The sequence below is a fragment of the Empidonax traillii genome, unplaced genomic scaffold, assembly GCF_003031625.1.
Source record: "Empidonax traillii isolate 1590-97213 ecotype Southwest subspecies unplaced genomic scaffold, ASM303162v1 scaffold466:size1224651, whole genome shotgun sequence".
Taxonomy (NCBI): Eukaryota; Metazoa; Chordata; class Aves; order Passeriformes; family Tyrannidae; genus Empidonax; species Empidonax traillii.
The window spans coordinates 1,087,306-1,109,446 of NW_020955659.1; the positions used below are offsets into that span (position 1 = coordinate 1,087,306).

General features: G+C 34.7%; 1 protein-coding gene across 9 annotated transcripts in view; it reads right to left on the reverse strand.

Moving 5' to 3' along the window:
• Window positions 1–22,141, reverse strand: part of RGS7 (regulator of G protein signaling 7) — a 242,150-nt gene that overhangs the window by 122,043 nt on the left and 97,966 nt on the right. For all 9 annotated transcript variants that reach the window (XM_027895752.1, XM_027895753.1, XM_027895750.1 and 6 more), the window contains exon 3: window positions 11,808–11,904. In XM_027895752.1, the coding sequence (XP_027751553.1) occupies window positions 11,808–11,904 (97 nt within the window). The remainder of the gene's footprint in view (window positions 1–11,807; window positions 11,905–22,141) is intronic.

Here is a 22,141-nt window from a genome sequence, read left to right on the forward strand (position 1 = left end):
AGCTACTTCACATGAAATTAAACAATATATTAGACCATCTAATTCATGCATACATTACAGAGCTCAGGACAACCACTGCTGAATTGTACCTGCTCTGTAGTTCAACAGCATACCACTGCTTGCTGCAGCTGTGTTCCCTGTCCCTTGCATGGCTGTCCAAAGGAGTAATGAACTGTGACCAAAACACAGAGAAAGATGCACTTCCCACTTGTTGAATGGTTTTTGTTTGATTGGTTTTTTGCTTTTTAAGTATGAACAAATGTATTTTTAAGACCTAGAGAAAAAAGGGAGACAAGCTGCACTCTTCTTTTACTTGAAGCAACCATCCTAGAAGAGTGAATTTCTACCAGGACCAGTTTTTCATCCATTTTCTGGGAAATAGACTCACAATTACAGGCCTTTAAATGGTCCCCCGTTTGGGGACATCCTGCCTGCCAGAAGCTTCCATGTAAGCATGACACGAAATCAAGACTAGCCTCAAATCCTGCTTGAGCAACATGATGTTCTTTAACAGAACCATATTTTCTACGTATTTTGAGTCCAGAACCACCAACTCATTGCACAAGCAGAACAGATGGGGTCCATCTGCAAGTGCTGACCATTGTAACTATGTCTTCATGGCTTGTCATTTTAGAACCCACAATAAATTTCTTAGGTGATACATCAACAATCTGAAAAGATGTAGATAACAAGCAAGGTCTAAATATTTCTGTAAAACTGTATTTGACCCCAGGCACAAAAGCCAAAGAGATGAGTCACTCCACCTCCACCTTTCATTAAGACAGACTATGACTTTTTCTATTGAATAGATGCTTTCGTAAGTATGAAAGGACTTGATAACATTGTTTAAAAACACACTTCTAGAACTCAGACAGTAGGAACACAAAAATACTACTACTCAGAAAACAGGTGAATAGAGAACAAAGAAGATTTTTTTTCTCATAGGAGTATGGAAGAAAGGAGAATTCAACTTGAAATGATTACTTATTAAAGCAACCAGAAAAATGAGGAGAGGGTAAAAATGTGGGAAGAAAAGCAGAAGGGGGAATTTATGTAAATAAATCATTAAAGGGCAGGTTTGGCCCAATGCCTTTTCTCTATTCACAACATATTTCCTGTTCTAGAAAGAGTTTGGTCAGCAACTGTGCATTTTATTGTATACTTTAAGACCTGCAAGCTTTTCTTTCAATAATAAGTAAGTCCAAAGTTTGCAAGAATATAGTCTTTACAAAAAGGCAACTGGTCTATAGATTTATAAAGTACTTCCACATTTTAGCTTTCTCACAGTTTATTATAAAAGCTTGAAGGGCAAAAATTCTGGTATCAGCCAAGCACATGGGGTGCTGGTATCTGAGGCCCTCACATGCACGTATTAATTTGGTATTTGGCTCTGAATTAAAAAAATGCAAAAGTAAACCCCACCTAATCATTGACAACCTTCTCAGTATTTTCCACAAGCCTGTTATGTATACAGAACCCAAGTTGGAAAGTTGTGCAGCAGTTTTAAATGGCTAACACCTCTGCAAATTGTGACAATTGAATGTATAAAATAAATATTTGCATGCATTGATGGCTACACTGAGATCCAAATGGGTATATTAAACACCTGAAATGCTTATACCTTGTTGATATTTGTATATCAAAACTACACATGGAGCTGCTGTAGTACAAAAAGTTTATACAACTTCCTGTAGGTGTGTAAAGAAAATACACTATTTTCATAATGGGTTTTTTTACTTTCAAAAGACTTTGTCAAAATCCTTCAAAAGGCTAATATTTCAGGAAAGCCCATGGCGGTTGAATTATCTGCTGCTAATACCCCACATCTGGTGCTTTTCTTATCATATTATGGAACCAAATTCTTAGCAACAACTCAAATCCTTCACAGACATTCTGCTATTCTAACAATCAAATGCTCATTAGCTCCAGTCTTCTTCTCCTACACTCAAGCACTACCAAGCTTGGTAGTAATAAAATATATTATCTTACAAAATGTGTGTATGGGGAAGGGAGATTAATATTAATTTCCTTTTCTTCTTGTTTTTTTTTTTGTTTTCGTTGGTTGGTTGGTTGGCTCTTTCTGGTGGGTTTGGGTTTTTGTTTATTTAAAATGTTCTCAATGTTTTCCAGTTAGTTTGGCTCCATTAACCAAGCGTTGCAATGCCTGTGGCCTCCCTCCTACCAGTAAGTGAGGACCCTTTAAGCAATTTCTTTATGCCATCTACCTGGATTCCCGAAGAGTCCTAGGTTTCTGCTCTGTTCCTCAGACACCAAACTCACCAGCCTGCACCTTCTGACTTCCTGGTACCCACTACAACATCTCTGCCCATTTCCTACTGTGGTCCAGAGAGCAGCACAGGTGAGCGGCATGTACTCCAGTGATCTTCCCTAACAGAGGAAACAAGTAAATCAAGAGCATCCCCACTGAGGTCTTCCTTCCCTAAGGCAAAAAGAGACAGATGCTGTGTGGGAAGCAAAATGGCAAGGTGCACAGCAGGAATGCTGGGCTTTGTGCCTTCAAAGCTGCCAACATTCTCTGGCCTCAGGGACTGCTTAGTCTGTGGGGTTGGGATAATAGAAAACATGCTAACTCCTGCCAGCTTACATGGTTTTTTTTGTAACATCAAGGCTCACTCTCAAACTGTGTAGGCTAGAAAGTAGATCAGTGACCTTTATTTTGAAACTTATAACAGGCTGGGTCAAATCTGTGCAGAACTGTAATAACGCTCATTGCACATTTGAACATTCTTATTTCCTGTTAACAAATTGTTCTTGATTCCATTTAAAATTATTCTGATAATTTGTGGAAAATAAATTATTATCAGTGGTCCACTTATCTGGGTAGTGATAGGCTGTCAATCGCAGCAAGTTGCATGTAATTACCTTTGCTTCCCATGTGGGTGACTTTCTAATTTAATGTATCTTACTTTTTGTCAGGAACACAGCTGGCTGAAAATAATAGTAGAACTTCTTCAGGACATTTTCAATGTCAAAAAGTTGGATTTATGGAAAACCTGTTTGTTGCAGTTAATGTTTTTTAGAAGTCTTAAGTGTCCCGTTTACAATGTTTTCCAAAAAGAAACTCTCCATTTTTCATTCTGCTCTGGAATATATATACACATAATTAAAATATGACAGTTTTGCTTTACAGAAAGCTGAGACTTTAGCTACTTGTCCTAAGTCTGGAAGAAAATTATTTTAGTGGTGAGGAATATCTTGCCAGCTCCAAAGAAAAATTCCTTAATAACTTCTTTGTTGTTTTTTGTTTTTTTTTTCAGAGACCTGGCTCCCAACATGAAGTAGCAACTGAGAAATGAAAACACAACATTCTTACAAATAGAAATTTCATGCATGCAGTCACACTACACAGATAAAATGGACTGCTTAGTCTGTGTCATGATCAGTCACTTCAATAAACACATCCAAGCTGAAACAGACATGCAGATAGACCTATACCAGGCAAATGCTCAAAGATTCCAGACAATCCGGATGCACACTAGCTCCTACTAAAGCAATCAGACTGAGTGTAACTTAGTGGCAGTGAGATGGGGGTCATCAAATGACATCCCACTGAAAAGGAAAATCTTAGAGAGACGTTTGTTATCATAAAGTGTGCATATAGCACCACACGAAACCTGTCCATGGATAACTTCAGTAACAACAGAAGTACAAACAATTAACAATTATTAGAATTTATGCCATGATATCCTTTCACAGAAGTGAAAGGACAAGTCTGCAGTCTTCCGATGCAAGTGCAATGACAAAGCCTTTTTCCTTCTAGCTGGAACAAACAGAATTAGGAGGCAAATCACAAGTAATCTTGTGAACCCTGCTAACTTGATTTCTTGCTTAAGGGACATATTCTCCAGGGAATGATTTTACTTAGTTTGATTATTTTAACTGCTGACCAACTATATTTATTTGTCTGTAAAAATGGAAGATTGAAATTTGCAAATACAGAACCATTTTCTCTTTGCATGCACTTCATTTAAGTATTCCAAAATACTTTATAATGCTAGATTTAAAGACAGTAAGATAGAATATCATCTACTACTGAACCAGAAATTAATTATCTGTCTTGAAAAGTTGCAAAATGAGTCAATGTTAGACATCATTTAAGAGGAAAAAGGGACTATTATTGCAGACATATTTGTACCATCTTAAAAAGAAAAGGTAACGTGTACATTTGGAGTGTATTACACCTAACAGGATACCTCTAAATAATGTATCACTTGTGTCCGTACTAACAATACATATCACATGTCTACGTTGCTTGCTATACACAAATAATAAATAATCACCACTTAACTAAAAAAATGCCACCAGATGATAACATACAATGCCTCATAAATTAAAAAATTAGATATTTTTCAAAACAGGTGTACTCCAAAATGTAATTGTAATATTATCTATCATCTCTGCCTATAAAACAATTATAGTACCTGCTTAACTACAGCTCTGTATGCAGATTTTCTCTATAACTATTCTATTCCATTCTAATTGACAATATATTCAGGGCACAAACCTGCTAACATACATTCTTGGCTTTAGAACTACATTATGTCTATACAAACTGATACTTAAAAAATCCCAGTTACTACTACAAGGTTTTGATTTTTTGGCAAGACAATGGATACTTTTTGTGCCCAAGCATTAGCATTCTGTTTTTAGAGGGACTGCACTGGGTTTCTTTTCTTTTTGTCCAAGTAGATGTTCATTCTGAAAGAGTTTCCTGAAGAATAGAATATGCTTGTTAAATAGAGACTATTTAATAAGCATAGCATAAACAGATTTCACATCATGGTAGAAGCACTACTAACGTTCAAAAAGGACTTTATGATGGCACATGTTCATGTTCAGCTATATACACTTCCTCTGCCCATTCTTAACATGAGCAGCAAATTTCCCTCCTGTCTCAGAAATTAGTGACAGCAGAGTACAGACCCTCTCCTCTCAGAAAACACTTCTCTTCCGACTACCTCAAATTACTCTGTGAAAACAATCCAGCGCAATTTAAACAGCTTTGTGATCACAGAAGTACCTCATAAAGTGGTGGAGTCAAATAGTTTATTTTGATATTCTTTCTAATGAATATAATTATTTAAAATACAGGTCCCTGTAAAATTCTCACTGGTACTTATCCTACTAGTTCTTATCATTGCTATGCATCAATAGAATTCCTTTCTGAGAGATTTCCAAGAGATAGACAGGAAGGAAAACTATTTTCATAGAACTCCTGAATATATTTGTGTACATTTGCTCTTCTTTAGACATAATCTAGTCTTTTCCTCCTACGAGGTTTTATGCACATAGCAGATTTCAGTTGACCTATCACTACTACAGATGCTGCTTATATCAGCTTAAGAGGGTTTCTGTTAAGCTGATACATTATGCACTGCCTCCATGGGCAAATACATATGGCATAAATATGCATGCTACTTATTTTTGTATGTGTGTGTTGGAGGGGGCTATTTTCTCTGTTTTCTGGAAGTACTACTCATTGCTGACAGAAAACCAGCAAAAACCAGTTATTAACTGATGTTAACAACAGAAAAAAAAAGGTAAAAAAGGGTAAAGTGGTTAAAGTGAAGCTGTGATAGATTGCAAAATTCCTGATAATTTAAGTTTGATGTGAGGTTGACTCAGGGCTCCCTTTTCACCCCACATTTTCCATGAATTTACATGCCCAGTGTCCAGACACTGGGTGTCAAGGGTGGAAAATTAGGTGCATTTTTGGCTGTAATGAATCCAACAGCTCTTTCCATACTCCTCTTAAAGTTCTCACACTTCAAAGGTGCAATCTCCTTCCACTTAAAATACTGTCAAAATCTTACATGCAACGAGATTAGGAAGAAGGTCTAGAAAGGAAGGGAAATATTTTCATCGTAAAACCACATAGTAGGAAAAGTAAGGAAACAATTTGAATTGATGACCAGCAAGGCACAGAGCTAATTCTCTGGAAATATGTGTTTGGGAGGAAATGTGATGGGGAAACAGGGGATCATCTAATTCAAGATGCGCATCTCATGTGGACAAACCAAAAGGAGATGGATGCCATCAGCAATCTCCCATCTCACAACAAGACAGTAACTATTTAAAATTTTTTCCATCAGTGCATGACTTCTATACCTAATTATTTTACAAATGCCTGTGAAAATAAGCTTTTGATATCTATTGATTTTAAGAGAATGGACATTTATGATGAACGTTTCGCACACAGGTTATTTTCAAAAACTTTTCAATGGGTTTTTAGTATATTTCAGTTTCCTAGGCCAATTTTGCAAAATTGCTTCAGATTTTTTCATAAGAATACAATTTTTTTGTTGCTGTTTGGTTAGGAAGAAGAAATAACTTTTAAATGAGTATTTTTTGTTCTGTTTAAAATAACCAAAAAATATATCTTCCTATTTTGAGAAGCTTTACACTCTGACAGTAATTCATTAAAGGTCTGATATTAACACATGCCTTAAAATGAAAATGAGGAGCATAATCGTCTTGGAATAGGCTGCCCACATAAGTTGTGGATGTCTCATCCCTGGAAGTGTTCAAGGCCAGTTTGGATGAGGCTTGGAGCAGCCTATTCTAGTAGGTGTCCCTGCCCATGCCAGGGAGGTTGGAACTACCTATTACAAACAGTTCTTCATTCTTTTCTGAAAAGCATTTAGCTCTTATTTTATCCCAGCCCACCACAGCTTCCTCATTCTGAGCTTCCAAACTGCAGTGCTGTCACAAAGCTCATTTTCCATAAAATACAAAAGTTCTGTCAATTTTTAAGCAACTTAAAAGCACCCTCCTCTGGCCAAGTCAGGAGGCCAAGACAGGCAAACAAACAGAAACAAGTGGTGAAGGTATGTAGACAGCACTCAAATATCCACTTTGATTTTCTGTAAAGCATATAAAGCATCACTCATTAATCAGTTAATTATCTCACTACTTGGAAATGACTGTATGTCCATTTAGTCAGTCTCTTCTACTCATGACTCAAAAAATCATGAACATGATATCAACAAATAGGAGAGCCAGTCTTCTTAAAAATACACACTCCCACAAGACCATGAGCATTTGAATGCAGATCAGTCACTGACAAAGTGATGAATGGAAACGACACACAAGAGAGACTCATTGTATAACTTCAAACCAACAACTCATTTGGGGATACAGGAATATTAACTTTTTGTTCTCAAAATTCTGCTTTGAAAAGTGAAACTGTAAAGATAGCAAGTCCCTCCTCGCATCTGCCCATCTGAAGGGGCACAGGAGAATGAATTATCCAGCTTCTGTCCTTTATGAACCGACAGCAAGATTTTCATCAGTGTTTTACTAAGACTGGAACCTCATAAAGGCAGTGAGCTTGCAGTTTTAACACTGAAGGCTCTGTTTGCAAATAATAAGAGGCCTGATTTGGCATAAAGAAACCAGCAACAATTCTACTTTTAAATTATACTTTAGGAGAATGCAAGAAAAGAGAGATGAAGGAATAAATAAAACAAGAAAGTAGGAAACTGTCATTGGCCCATAAAGGGAGACACTGAAGGAAAAAACAAAGCCCATAAAATTTGAGACTTGGGAGATGGGAATCCTAGCTTCTCCCATATGGTTAATTTATTCTGGAAAAATCTATCAAAAATGGAAATTCAAAATTCCTTTTATTTATCTATTAGGCAATGTTACTTTGCTTTAAAGGTACCAGATGATTGAAGTGTTACACTTTTTGTAGGGTTTTTTTCTGTCAAACCAAGAAGTAGAGCATTCTTTTTCATCTTGTATTTCAGGTAGGTGATCTCCAGTACTGAAGTGGATAAACTTATCAACTAATTTCACATGCAGCACTGAGAAGTCATCAGATGCTAACAGCTCATTACTCATCCGGGTAAGATCAAAACTAATGACAGATGAAACATCCTTTCTTGTTATTAGTCCCCTGAGTCATCCGATTCCCACTGTATTGATCTTCATTTTCTGCTGCCTGCCTCTATATAACATGCAATACTGATGCAGGTAGCCCCTCTGACTCAGACCTTGGGCTCACCTACCTGTGATTTGTGAGTGAGGTGAGCTACTATGACACTGCTTTCCTCTGGAGTCTCTCACTCCATCTGACCAGGCTACTGAGACTGCTGTTCGGTTTTCAGCAGCATTTTTTTATGTTTAAGCACATAAATTCTTTATTTCTTACCAAGTATACTACTACTAGTGCTCAAACAAAAACTGGTAAATAAAGATCATATTAATTCATTTGCTAATCAAAGTGGAATATCTCAGTATCTTCATGATTTCCCAGGCAAATGAGAAATAAGCATTTTTTGAGATCAGGAAAAACATTTAATAAAAGATAGAGATAAATATAGAAATAGATATAATATAGATATGGATATAATAATCTTTCTTAAAAATGGGAAAACATAATGTCTTTATGGAAAAGACACAATATCACCTTCACATATAGGAAGGAGAAAAAAACTAAAGACTTTAATGGATTATACTTCCCAGTGAAAGGTAAATTAATGTTTTCATTTTTCTCTCTGACTCAGGAGATGTGAAAAAAACCACCTTTCTACTGATCTCCTTCTCCTATTTTTGTTGGTTCAAGCTGTGACTACTTTCCAAAATTATTGAGCCATGCATCAGAAACAGCCAGTAATAACTAGTAAGAATATGTTTTCCTTGAATGCTCTTTATTCTGTCTCTGTTTGCATTCTTTAAGTGAACTTATATTTCTCATTGTTCTCCCTGGCCCTTTAGCAAAAATGCTGGTGTCATACACTAAAGCTTACACACCATTCAACTGACACATTTTCCACAGATTTTGTTCAGTACCAAGTATTACATATTAATAAAGCATCACACTGATATTCCGTAATGACCGTAAGACACCACTGTATCACTGCATCTTTTTAATGAGATATTCATGTTATGATTAACTTAAAAAACTGCCCCCCACAAAGAGCCCCAAAACAAAACCTAAACTATTGCAGTGTTTTGTTGGTAAACTGAATGCTTCTTTCTCCTTCAAAGTGAACAGAAAAACTTTGGCATTTGCTTCCTATCTCTCCTTAGTAAAAAAAAAAAAAAAAAAAAAAAGATGTTTTAGAGCTCGATCTATTCTCTATGATTCATATTGCAACATTCATCATTTTAAGTAAGTTTTTTTTTTATCCATTTCCAGGTCTAATGGTGAACCATGGGCGAGGCAAATTGCCTTCTCTTTATTGCTAATACTCTAATCAGAATGCTCATGTCAATCTTCATGCAATTATTATTGCTGACCAGCAAGATGTCTATATAAAATATCTTCACTCCTCCAAAACATTTTAAATAAGTGGCGACAACAACAGTAAACCCTTCTTTTGTTCATCTAAATGCATACTCACATAAAAGAAGCAAACTCTCCTCCCTATCCTTTTCCTTGGAGCCTTAAAATTTTCAAATTTTTATTTGCTCTCTATGAATATATGGAATGTAAAGCAAAATAATTCCTCATATTTTCAAAATTTCACAAAGAGAAATAATCTTTAACTTAGAATTATATTTTTCTGAAGCTCAACAATGTGAAGAGCGTATAGAATATTATCTGTATTTCAAATATTTCTCTGTGTAGCAATTTTACCTGTGAAAACATTTAAGGAATGAGTCAGTAAATTAGATAGTATAATCACATAATTTTGTTTATTATAATCACAACATTTTGTTAAATTCAAATACCGTTCCCCAGGCTGATTTTGCTAATGTAGCCATCCTTAGATATGGTCAGTAATTTTGCATTAAAAAAGTGCCTGCTCTTTCAACTAGGTTCTCGCTTGCTGTTTTGAGAAGCAGTACTACGAAATAAAAGTACACAAAAATAAAAATAAATCTATAACAACATAATTAAAATGCTACCCCCTAAGACCCTATTCCTACAGACAATTTACGGACATTCTTAGTTTTTACAAGTTGTTTAAAGTACTCTTATCTTTTCTACGTGCTTGCAGGAACATGATTTCACTGTGGCAAGAGCTACCCATTTTGCTTCTGCCCACCAAAAAAATCCCAAACAATTGCAAAGCTCTGGGTTTTATGGGACATAATCCTGGACAGATGGCTGCATATAAGACATGCTTTTATGCATAGGCATACACACACATATATAAATATATGAGCATATAAAAATATAAATGTATATATTTTAACTGTAGAGCAACTGCTTTTGATGCACATTTTGGTCATTTTCATATGGATGCCTTTGTGGGTATTAACAGTACAAGCTTTTATTATATATATTTGCACTATTATCATCATGATCCTTAGACAGCAGTATTGCCACGTTTCCTAGCAATCAACAGTTCTGAGTTCAAGCCAAAAAGTTTTGTTTGCTACATAAACACAAAATCCTCAGACATTAAATGAAATCTGCTACTCAACACAAAGGTTTGAATATTTCAGATTCCATTCAGCGTGGAGAACTGACAGGAAAGCATATCAATTTAACTAAAATAAAAGTTGTACCGTTCTGGTGGGGCTTTTAGTGACATCTAGCAAAAATTACATCCCTGGTATTTGAGGTGGAAAATCTGCAGAGGGAAAAAAAGTCAACTCTCCTATGATTTTTCTTTCCCTCTGCAATTAATAAAGTTAGTGCATCAATAGAAAAGGTGTTGCATTGGTGACTGCTATGTACTATTGTATATATATTCTAACATAATCTTTAAAAGTATGATGTCTATACCAGTTTAAAAAAAAAAGAAAAAAAAAGAAAAGATATTTTAGTCTGTCTATTTTGAAATCCATAGCCCACAACGTAAGGCACAGATTAAATATTAATATGGATTATTTAATATAAGGCCATGCTGAACCAGCTCATGGGAAATAAAGGTCCATTCTTCAAAGGCTACTTTTAGTACAAGTAATTTCTAAAATCCTGAAGCTATTTTGTACACTCTTAAGACTCAATCCTTCTTTGTGACAGAATTATTCACCAGCAAAAACATTCCAAAAGTGGAAAACTAAAGTAGAGAATTATTTTTGCTGTTCTGGACAGTACAAAACTTTACAAATACTTTTTATATAAGTATTATCTTTTGCATTACAAAAATTGCAACTGTTACTAGATTATGGAAAAATTAGTTTAGACAACGCAATCTATTTCAAAGGACATATTTATATATATACACACACATGTATACTCATTGGAGTATATATCCACACATATAATGCATAAATTGATATAAAACTATGTAAATACCTGAATAAATAGTTAATAAATAGATTTTTGTGCCTATGACAATACTGACTTGGATTAGCTATAAAGTTTACAGCTGTCCTGCAAACCACCATAGACATTTCAGTCTTAGTTTCTCAGGGACAGGCAGCCAGCTGCAAAAGCAGATCATGACTGTTGTAATAAATATCACACCTCCTCTTCAGTATCAATTGCAGAGGGCAGAGATGATTTTTTTTTTTTTTTTTGTGCTGCTACTATGCCATTTCTTACCTTCATGTACTGGCCAATACACTAAAGTCATACTTGCTACAAAAACTGGCTAAAAAACAGATTCTGATCTGCAATAAAAATATTGCCTTTTTGCAGTGAATTAAATATTCCCTTCACTTAATTTACAGGACAAAAACACCTCTTTGTAAGGTCACTCCAAACTGAGAGAAACATCAGAAATTTCTATAATTATTCAAAGGATCTGGGATATCTCCTCCAGACCAGATGACTTTGAATTCCCCACAGCACTCATTTAACGCTGCTTTCCCTTTGAGCATCCCCTTATATAAGGTAGAGCTAAAACTTTAAAACAATATGAATTCACTTTAACTCTTACCAGAAAAGACACTGGGGATCTTGGAAAGAAAACTTTTCACTGTACGGATAGGAATCCCATTTTTCTCATCTTGCATGCGGGCTATGACATCTTCCATCTGAACAGAGAGAGGGGAAAAAAAAGAAAGAAACAAAGAATAAAGAAATGCAGAATTCTTTCCTAAAATTAATCTCCAGTAAATCCTAGATAGATCTCTCAGAATCACAGCTCCACTCTTGCAATTTCTGTCTTTACTTATATTCTATATTTTTATTGAACAGGCTACTAATAGCAAGTAATTTATTCATGCACAAGAGTAAAAAAATGTATGTATTCAAAGTCTCTTGAGAAAGAAATAGCGATGCAGAACAACTTAATTAAAGTTATATTTAGGTAAAGTAGGTAAAAGAAGTTGTCAAAAATCATTGGTGGATATAAAACTTCATGTTTTGATTGTATTAATGATATCGTACCACATATAAAAGCAAAATAGACAAATACAGACTTCTAGGGGACTGATACAATTCTTAAATAGACTATTCAAAACAAAAATAGAACTTTTAAGTTCAAAGCAAAAATTCCTTTCTTTTCTTTTGAGAAGGGGGAAAAAAATACAGCATGAGGCAATTTTGCATCCCTTGAGACAGCAGAGCCAGAAACACAAGATTTCCTTCCAGATAATTAAGTGGGTTTAAAAATATTTAAAATTGATTTGCTGATTTTTTTTTTATATACTATTATATTAGCTCAGTTTTTCCTACTCTATTTTTAGGCTAATTTGGACCATATATTTTATCAACTATGCCCAACCCAAAGGTTTACTTTCCTGTGAACTATGAACAGCAAGCCCTTTTACTGGAAAACAAAAATATTTGAAGTCATTCACTTATATCATTTTAATCATTTCATAATTGAAGTTTAAGCATTTTACACCTCCATTCTTTCTTTCTTTGAATATCTAACTTATCAAAATATTCAATGAAATTGTGATAAAATTAATTACAACTATTTTTCCTTTTTAATTAAATCACCAAGATACTCCATATGAAAAACTGTGTGATAGGGCATTTTATACTCTTTTACAAGTCAAAGCTTAAAAAAGTTTTCTGTCACCTGTATACCCTGATAGGTTCCTAAAGAATTCATTTAAAGTTTGTGGCTGGGGTGGGTTGTGGAAGCAGCCTAACAGACAAAATTCTATCATGTCCCTTTTTTCCACTGAAGTCAGATGACCCACATTAGCAAAGAGCAAAGCAGCATTGGGTGCAGCTGTGCATTAATTGGCCCAATAAGGCAGTTTATGAAGCCAGGAAATAGAACAGCATTTGGGGTCACCCACGGTGTATGTAGGAAAAAGAACATAAATCCATTAAAAAAAATAAATCAGTGGGTGTAACTGCTTATGAGAAACCTATTTACACAGAGGGTGTCTGGAGATTCCCATGCTCCATGTACTTTCAGATCGTACATTGAAAACCCGAGGAATGCAAACCCAAAAGGTACACAGAAGTAGCTATTGTTAGCAAGATATGAAAAACTGAGACTATTGCTCAGAATTAAGCAACGTGCAAATGTAACAGAAGAAATGAACCAATGTTCATCTGGCATGGAATGTAATAATTTAAATAGAAAAGGCTACTAATAGATCTCTGAAGAAATTGCCAAGCATACAACCACTATCTATGAAATGCAGTCTGTCCCTTCGTTTATTATACATATAGTAACTGAAGGCTTGTATTGACTCCTTCTAAATTCAGTTGGTAAACTGTCTTATTGATTTATTCATTAAACGAATAAGAAGTCACTCAAATTCAACTGAATATCTTTGTTGATCAAATTTGATGATAAATTCCACACGTGGGCAGAGTAAGCTTCTAAGAATATTGCTAGAACTGCAATGTATGTCACACTAGGACAAAGTTTAGAAGACAATTAGTACATAAGGCAACACGATAAAAGTACATTTGCATTACAATAAAGATTACTACAAACAAAGGGCACAAATCTGGAACATAGTATTAGAGGTAGAGAAATGTAGTTACCACTTGCTCAAGAACGTGATTGTAAATATTTAATGCCCAGCATTGTTAGTGCTGTCAGTAATCAGTCTTTTGAGAGTACATGGAATGAATTGTTAAGTGACATTTACATATGCTTCTCTAAACTTGCTTCATGGACATGATTTATTCTAAACTGAATAAAATCTAACTCAGATTGGGACTGAAGCTCTGGGAAAGTTCTCTGGTTTTGATTAACAAAGTGATCTCTAGAGTGTCTGCATTGCAGAATTACACTTTCCCCATCATGTCAAACTCATGTTACTGTTCTGTATTAAGAGTGAATACCATCTGTGCAAAAGGTAGCTCACACTCCAGACACCATCATTATGAACTACCTGGTTAACTCAGTGAAAAAGAAATTACTTCCTAAGTGAGTGGGAATGTTCTGAAATAAAACAAAACACAATAACATAAGGCTAATTAGTTACAGTTGACCTGGGATTCTGCATGTTACATGTTAGACTGCAAAATTCTTATTTGTCCTGTCCCTTTTTATACAAAAATCTAAGAAGTCACTTGCGGTTTGTTGTTATCTTAAATCTTAAACATAAGAACTCAAAAAAACCAAGCACAATTTTTAAAAACCAGTTTCATTAAAGATTTAAAAGTATCTAATCCAACATATGCAGGTGCACAGTTTAACTTTCAATACATGTAGTGGCTATTTGTATTTTAGCTGCTTTAAATTCAGCATTCAGAAGAGATTTAAATTAATCTCTTCCACTGACAAATATCTCAATTATATTTGGAAAGCAGCAGTCAAGGCAGTTCTCAGTCATTCATCAAAAATGACCTAAGACAATGAAAAGGACAGAACTGCTTAATTAGAATGATGAAAGAAAATCTTAATCTAATTTTGCTCAAGAAGCCTAATCTGGGAAACACATGCTGCTGCCTGATATAATAATTTTCCTTCCTGATGTATCACTGTTTTCTTGTGAGTAGCCTGACCTGAGGCTCAAAAGTAAAATATAGGCTTCTTCATTTTACCTCAGAATTAGACTTTCACAGTTCTTTTCATATGTTGTTACCTGGCTAAACCTGACTGTCTCTGATCTTGCAGCGGAATCTTTTTCAGCCCTAAACATTCTCAAAGAACTCAGAGATAAAAAATCCACAAAATGCCTCCTGATCATTCTGCAAAATAAACTCAATATGCTTTAAAAAAGGAAGTTGTATAAGTGCATCTTTTAGCTTTTTGGTCAACATTATACATCATTAATAGGGAAAGTGTAGCTAGGAAGAAATTGCCAGTGCATCACAGATGCTACAGCCTTTCTAAATAAAATTATTCTTCAAAATATGTGCAACTTATTTACCAGTGAGGCAATTCTAACCCTGACAAAAACTCAGTAGCCTTCTGATGCACTCACAACTCAGAACAAACTTAAAATATTAATATTTAGGACTTCATTTGTCTCCTTGTGAAAATAATTTGAAGCTTCATCTTGACACATAAGGACTCTGTGAAATCTATTTCAAAGACTAACTATGCCAACAGTGACAAAGCATTTTATAATGAAGCAAAAAGAAAGAAGATAGCAATATCCTGTAATAGAAAGGCTACAGCTTACAGGAGTCATTGAATAATAACTACTCACTCTGCTCAAAACACAGTGGGAGCTGGGCATGCAGGCATGCATGGCTTAGCCCAGGAGCAGGACCCATGGAGAACTAACATGCCCACAAAGTCATTAATATCTGACCACGACGAAAAGAGATTAAAAGTTATCAAATTTGAAGTGAAGGTGCTGGTTCTCATTGATGTGTGTTGCTAAAATCCATTGAAGGACTATGCTTATTAGGGTTTCATTTTTTCATATGATCATAAGATGCTTCTGCCATATTTGCCTCTTCTGCCTTTAATCATCATTTACACAAAGGGATTTGTCTTTCTCTGTTATTGGCAGTGGAGGTCTTGACTGCAAACCAAGATCAGTACCCTTTAGCTACTTACAGCTAGGTGAAATGAATATAACTCCTAAGAGCAGAATTTTTACGGTTCCTTAGATTTTAGTGCCATTTGGTTTGAGGGGAGAGACCCTGATCTTTAAATTTTTATATCTAAATATGAATTTCATTGCTAACCATCTGCACATCTTGCAATAATAATCAACTTTCACCATAGGTCAGCATCACTTCATCTTAAGAATTGTCGGGGGGGAGGGTTATTAGTTCAAAGACAAGAAAAGTCAAAAATGCAAAAGGTTTACAAGTCCAGGACAAGAATCTTTTTCCTTCACGTAAAATTGAACCTAGATCAACTCCACATAAAGATGATCACGAGACACAAGGATTCCAATAGTAGAAAAAGTAATTGGGCTGGAATTAACTGAAGTTCAAGAGATACATGGTAAAAACTTAAAGCTTTGACCTACTTAGACATATACAGATATATCAATTTGATTTCTGTTCCTAAAAAAAATAATTCAGTGACAGGGAATTAAGAGTATACCCAGGAACACTAGAATGAAACTGAGCTAATTTTGTACTCAGTATCATACCTCAGAACAGGGGATTGCTCTTATGTTGAGTGCACTGGGGTCCACTCATGCTACAACTTTCTTAATTTTGCTAAATTCTTTTTTCTTCCTTCTACACACATGCAAGGGGTGAAACAACCTGAACCAGCTAACTACAAACCTCATCCAAACTTGTTAAGAAGTAAAAAGAGTTACAATATGTAAAGATTTATTACACACTATGCAACAAGTTTCCTTAGAGATTTTTTTTCCCCTCCTTACTTCCTCAGACATTTTTCCCTCGCTACTTTATAAGTTATTAGTGCAGATGGCAAGAAGGTTGCAGGAGGTTTCTTAGCCAGCCACCCATATAGAGGTACATCAATAGTAATTAGTTACCTCTGTACCTGCTCTTCCTATCAACAGTGCTCCTCTCTTGAGCCCCATTGTACTACTTATGGTCTGTCTCGCATGCTGTCAATTATACTACAGATTTTCTATTGAGACCTTCATATTTACATGAATGGCTAAACTACCTCATCAAAGTTTCAGTTTAGGAGCCTCAGTCTTCCCATGTGAGCTGCTCTTTGCCCACACTACACGTGCCAACAATTCCTGCAATATCCTTCTTTAATCATCACGGTGCCACCTGAGAGATGCCCAAATCATTGAACCAGGGGTCTTTGTTCAGCTAGTTAGGCTGCATCACTGAGAAGAAAAGAGCACAAAATACAGGAACTACAAATCCTAGGAGGCTACACTGACAAGCAGAGATACAGGCAAACTGATTGCCTGATCAAATATTTCACTCACCAAAGTAAAAAAATAATCTCAGTTTAGGAGTGCTGACAAGCATTTTTCTAAATCAAGTGTATAGAGAAGAGATAGTTTAATATCTCTGCATCAAAGATTTTAGTATTTTCCATTCAATGCAGAGTTGGGTTATTTCAACTCTTCGTTCCTACTTGGCATGAAAACAAATTTTAAAACATTCAGAAGCCCAGAAAAGTACTTTTAGATTTTTGACTAAAGTACAGCACTAAAATTTGGGCTTGAAACATGCAAGGTTACCCAAACTGTTAATGACAGTCATGCACAAACTCTCTGAGTTTGTTAAAAAGAAAAAGCACTTGGTCAGGAGTTCCTATAAGAGAGCAGTATTGCATCTCTGGTCTACCAATACAGGAAACTGCCCTAAGTACTCTCTGATGAACATTAAATTAGGGAATAACTTAATTAAAAGAATACAAGAATGACTGGTCTCATTCTTTTCAGAGCCTCTATTTTCTGAAATAATTCTTTGACATCGTAAAATCAAATGACAAACCAACAAAAAAGTTTCCAATCATATTAAATAGATGCTGTGGAGATAGTTTGAAGAGCCTAATTTTCTACATATACCTATGATGCTGGCACCTCTGCTCATGTTCCTTTCATTCCATAGTATGAAGATACTGGTATGAACAAACAGTTCAAACTCCGGCCTTAAACAGAACACTGTGGAGAGCTGAGGATGTTCTGGTTTCACGTGTAGCACAAGAGTCTATACTGAAGCATTAGCTGTCATCAGTCTTATGGCTTCATTTATGTTGTAAATCTAAATTTCCACTTAAGGTTCAAATTTATTTGCCCTCTTTATCCATACTGTGTCAGATACAACAAATAGGTAACATTCCAGACTGGCTGTAAAACAAGTATGGTACTATATACACTAACAGCCTGTGCTTACATTAAATGAGTGCAGGGCAAACCTTTGTCACTTATTAAGAACAATTTAGGCTATTTTTCATTCATATGCCTATTTTGTGCAATTATTTTTGAGTTTTTCCTAATTAAAGTAACAGTCCCACTGGGCTTCTCCCTACCATCGACCATGTATGTTCATCACTGAGCTTGCATCAATATGATAGACTCTGCACACTTTGCTGATTTAGAACTGGCTTTGCATCGTACTTTTAAGAAAGTTCTTGTCTTACCCATGTAACTAAAATGCTAAATAAACAAACCCAGCATCTTATTTTAAAAGTGCTTGTAGTTTAATACAATTCATACAAGTAGTCCTTGTACTTTTCGTTCCTACACCTATCTTAATAAAGAAGGGCAGCTTAAAAAGCATACTTTGAACTCCTGTAATTAACCTGTAACCATGTGGCCTGCTTGGAAGCTACAGCTGTCAGTGATTCCTAGGTAAAGATCAAATAAAGGTTAATCCCCATCAAATAAAAACTGTACAATATTGAATGGAGAATCTTGGAGATACCATTCTGTAGATAGCAATTGATGCCAATAAGTAATTATCTTTTCTCCCAAGGACTGCTGATGTTGAGATAGTGATTTGATGCACCAAAATGTCATGAGATATGACTTTTTTTCTCTGTCTTATACACTGGATAAACGGAGGGTCTCCCAGTTACCTTTTATTTCTATCTCCACTCTGCAGTTATTTCTTACTGTGACTTCTTTGGATAAGCTGAACTGTTCTTTATTCTAATCTAGAAAAATAGTGCAAGTTTGCTTCTGTCAATATATATTTTGAGAATTTAGCACTTTATAACTCAATCAACAAATCTGTAACACTGCATGAGCTATTACTCACACTTTTTCATTTAGATAATTTTTTGTTTCACTTAAGATCCCTACACTTAGATACACAGGACATACATCCTGTTCCCTGAATGCATATTGATGCCATGTAGCTGGACTGTGATTAGTAGACTGAAGTAGTTTCTAAAAACTACTCAACAAGCATTAGAGAAAAAACATATAACTTTAGAGGAATTTATCATACTGATTCATCTTTGGAATTGAGAAAAGATTAGAGACAATGCTATAATAACTCTTCAAAAAGTCAGGTAGTTGGCAATTCCAGCTCCCTGGCCCTCATGAAAATGCAATTTCAAAAAAAAAAAAAAAAACAAACACATATTAAGGGAAAAAAGATATATTTTTTAAAATTAACCACTTGAAAAATAATTCAAATATGCTTTAAAATTGTATCATACAATTAATACGTCATAATTTATTTTTACTTCACCCTTTCCAAGCCAAGAAGTATTTTCTATCTTTAGGAAATGTCACAATCAAACACAGAAAATATAAAACTGTATGCACTGATACAAAAATTGCTACTTTAAATGAACGGTTTTCACGTTTAAATTATGGATAACATTTCGGTTTATTATCTGGTTTTTTTTGGAACATACACATTATTATTATAATCAATTAAAAATACAAATTTCTTAAAACCTGAATGCTAGTGTTGCACAATCAAGCCAGGGAAAGCTTATCCAAAGGAGTTAAAAATCATTTAGGTGGAGAAATTTCAAAACCACTGGTCAATGATAATTTTGGAAATTGCATCGCTGCTTTCAGTAAAATTATTTCCATCACAGGTGTGAAACATTGGTTGGAATGACAGAGGAAAGGGAAGCATCACTATGTGTATTTGAGAGGGAAACACAGCTTGATGAAGTTGGTCTTGGTGAGAGTAATTTTATTAGCAGCAGGATTTCTGTAAGAATACTTTATTCCAAAAAATATATTTTTTAAAGCAACTAAACCTATAAATAATTATTATTATTCTGTCAGGCCATGACTTAAACATCTAAGCTGTGCTACCAGCTCGGAATGTTTCTTGGGCAAAGTGCATATTTTTAAAATACAGCCTCTCAAAGCCAAGATGTTTCCAAAGTTGTACTGATTGTTCATGATATGATAGTCCTGACATTAAAAATGGGGTCTCCTGTATATTTTAGAAACAGAGAAGCTCATCTGGAAACATGACCTCTGAGAACCCAAATGAACCTTTCAAAGCAATATTACAAAAATGGTCAAAATGTTTGGATTTTTTCTTTCAAAAAGGAGAAAAGTAAAATGTCAAAATTCAACAGAAAAAACAGACAAAAAATGGAAAAAAAAAGAAAAAATAAAAAGAAGTAGCAGAGTCTAGTAGCCTGGACAATACAAAGGCTGAAATTAAAAGAAATAAACAAATGCAGACTGCAGACATTTTTTGTAGGAGATGCAAAGTAAGGAATTAAGATAGCTTATACATACGAAACGCAGAAACAAAAGTGAAATGTATCTATTGGCACATTTTGCCTTCACAGGAAACACTCACAAAAATATTAGCTATAGCAGAGCCATGATATATTTATCTACCTAAAACAAATTCCCCAGAGGAATACTTGCACTGACTCCAAAATATTGTCATTTAATTCTAAAGTCTTTAAAACCAGATGTTTTTTAAATTGGTACATCTTTCTTATTTGTGCCATCTGTTCCTAATGGTTTTAAATTTAAATTTTTCTGGTTGGAATCTCTCCTTGCTCATCAGATGATCCTAAACATTACAGAGCCACATCACAGCATTAGATCATTTTAGAAGCAGCTACTGCCGACCAAGGAGAGGACCTTTTTTAAAAAGTTCAATATCATTAGTCTTCAAATACTGAAGAGGGAAAAACTAATTATAAGAAAATTTTCAAAAGGAGGTAAACTGGTCTTCTACTTCTTCAGCATCTAGAGAAGAGAGATAATTTATAAAAACTAGATTTCTAATTCTCTTGGTCCTTTAAATTGCTTCCAGGCATTAAACCCCATTAAATACAGAAGCATAACTGCAACCATAAAAACAGATTTTTACCACTGACTTTTAAATTATGCTCTTATAAAAAGTTCTTCTTAATTGCATTACAGTATGGTAAGCTTTCAGTATCAGTTCTATTTGGCATTTAAAAAAAGGGGCTGATGATGCTATATGGTAATGTAGCATTACATGATGGATTGGTTTCACAGTAGTCTGCTCACCCTCTGTTACACAACTTACTTGGAAAAAATTATTTTATTTTATCTAATCTGAATAGATAGAAAATAGACAGTTGTGTATGTCCTGGGTGTGTCAGTTCCTAAAGAATGTCAAATTCACCTATCTTCACTTTAAGAACAATGTAAAAGAAAGGAAAACAAAGGAAGCACTGAACTACTAATCTGCCAGGTGAATAATACAGATAAAGAATAGATAAAGTCCACTGAAAATGCAATCATGGTACATTCCCTATGCAAAAGAAAAAAAAAAAACACAAAACAAAAACATATCAAGAAGAGTACTGAAATAAATGAAATATAGCATTTAAAATATTTCCCATAAAAATTTAGCTACCAGCATTCCAATAACACCAGTATGTTTTCCCTCCTTATTAAAAATCTTATCATCATCTCCCCTTTGAGCCAGCAGAAGCTCCAGGCCTGATCATCTTTTTATTCCTCTTGAGAACATCACACACACTGTAGTAATTTTCATGTTAAAACACAAACCACAAATCTATCTCATATAGCTCTTGCTAGCAGCAATTCAGGAACTGTAATGCAAAATATAGGTTTATGTAAGACAAGCAAAGCAGACAAATATTAGCCTGTCCTTCAGTGACAAAAATTATGTCTTTCTCCATGTCAAGCAATATTTCTTCATCTCTCATTGACTATACAGATTAGTCAAGCTTCTCATCAGAGAAACTCTTCTCATCAGAACATTAGAAAACTTAAGAAAAATAGGTCATAAGTCTTCTCATCCAGCAAGGAGAAATAAAAAATAAGTTCTACGTGCATTTTAAAACCAAAAATATTGTGGTGATTTTATGTGGACGGTAGTAGTTCTTTTTTTTTTTTTCTGCATTTTGTTTTACAGTTTTGAAACATATTTTAATGTGAATGTAGAAAAAAACCAACCAAACAAAACGTATTTGCTATGAAGCAAAATTTTAAAAAATATTTTTTGTCAAACAACTTTTTTCTGTCATCTATTAGTGAGACATATAATTAATTAAAAGAGTAA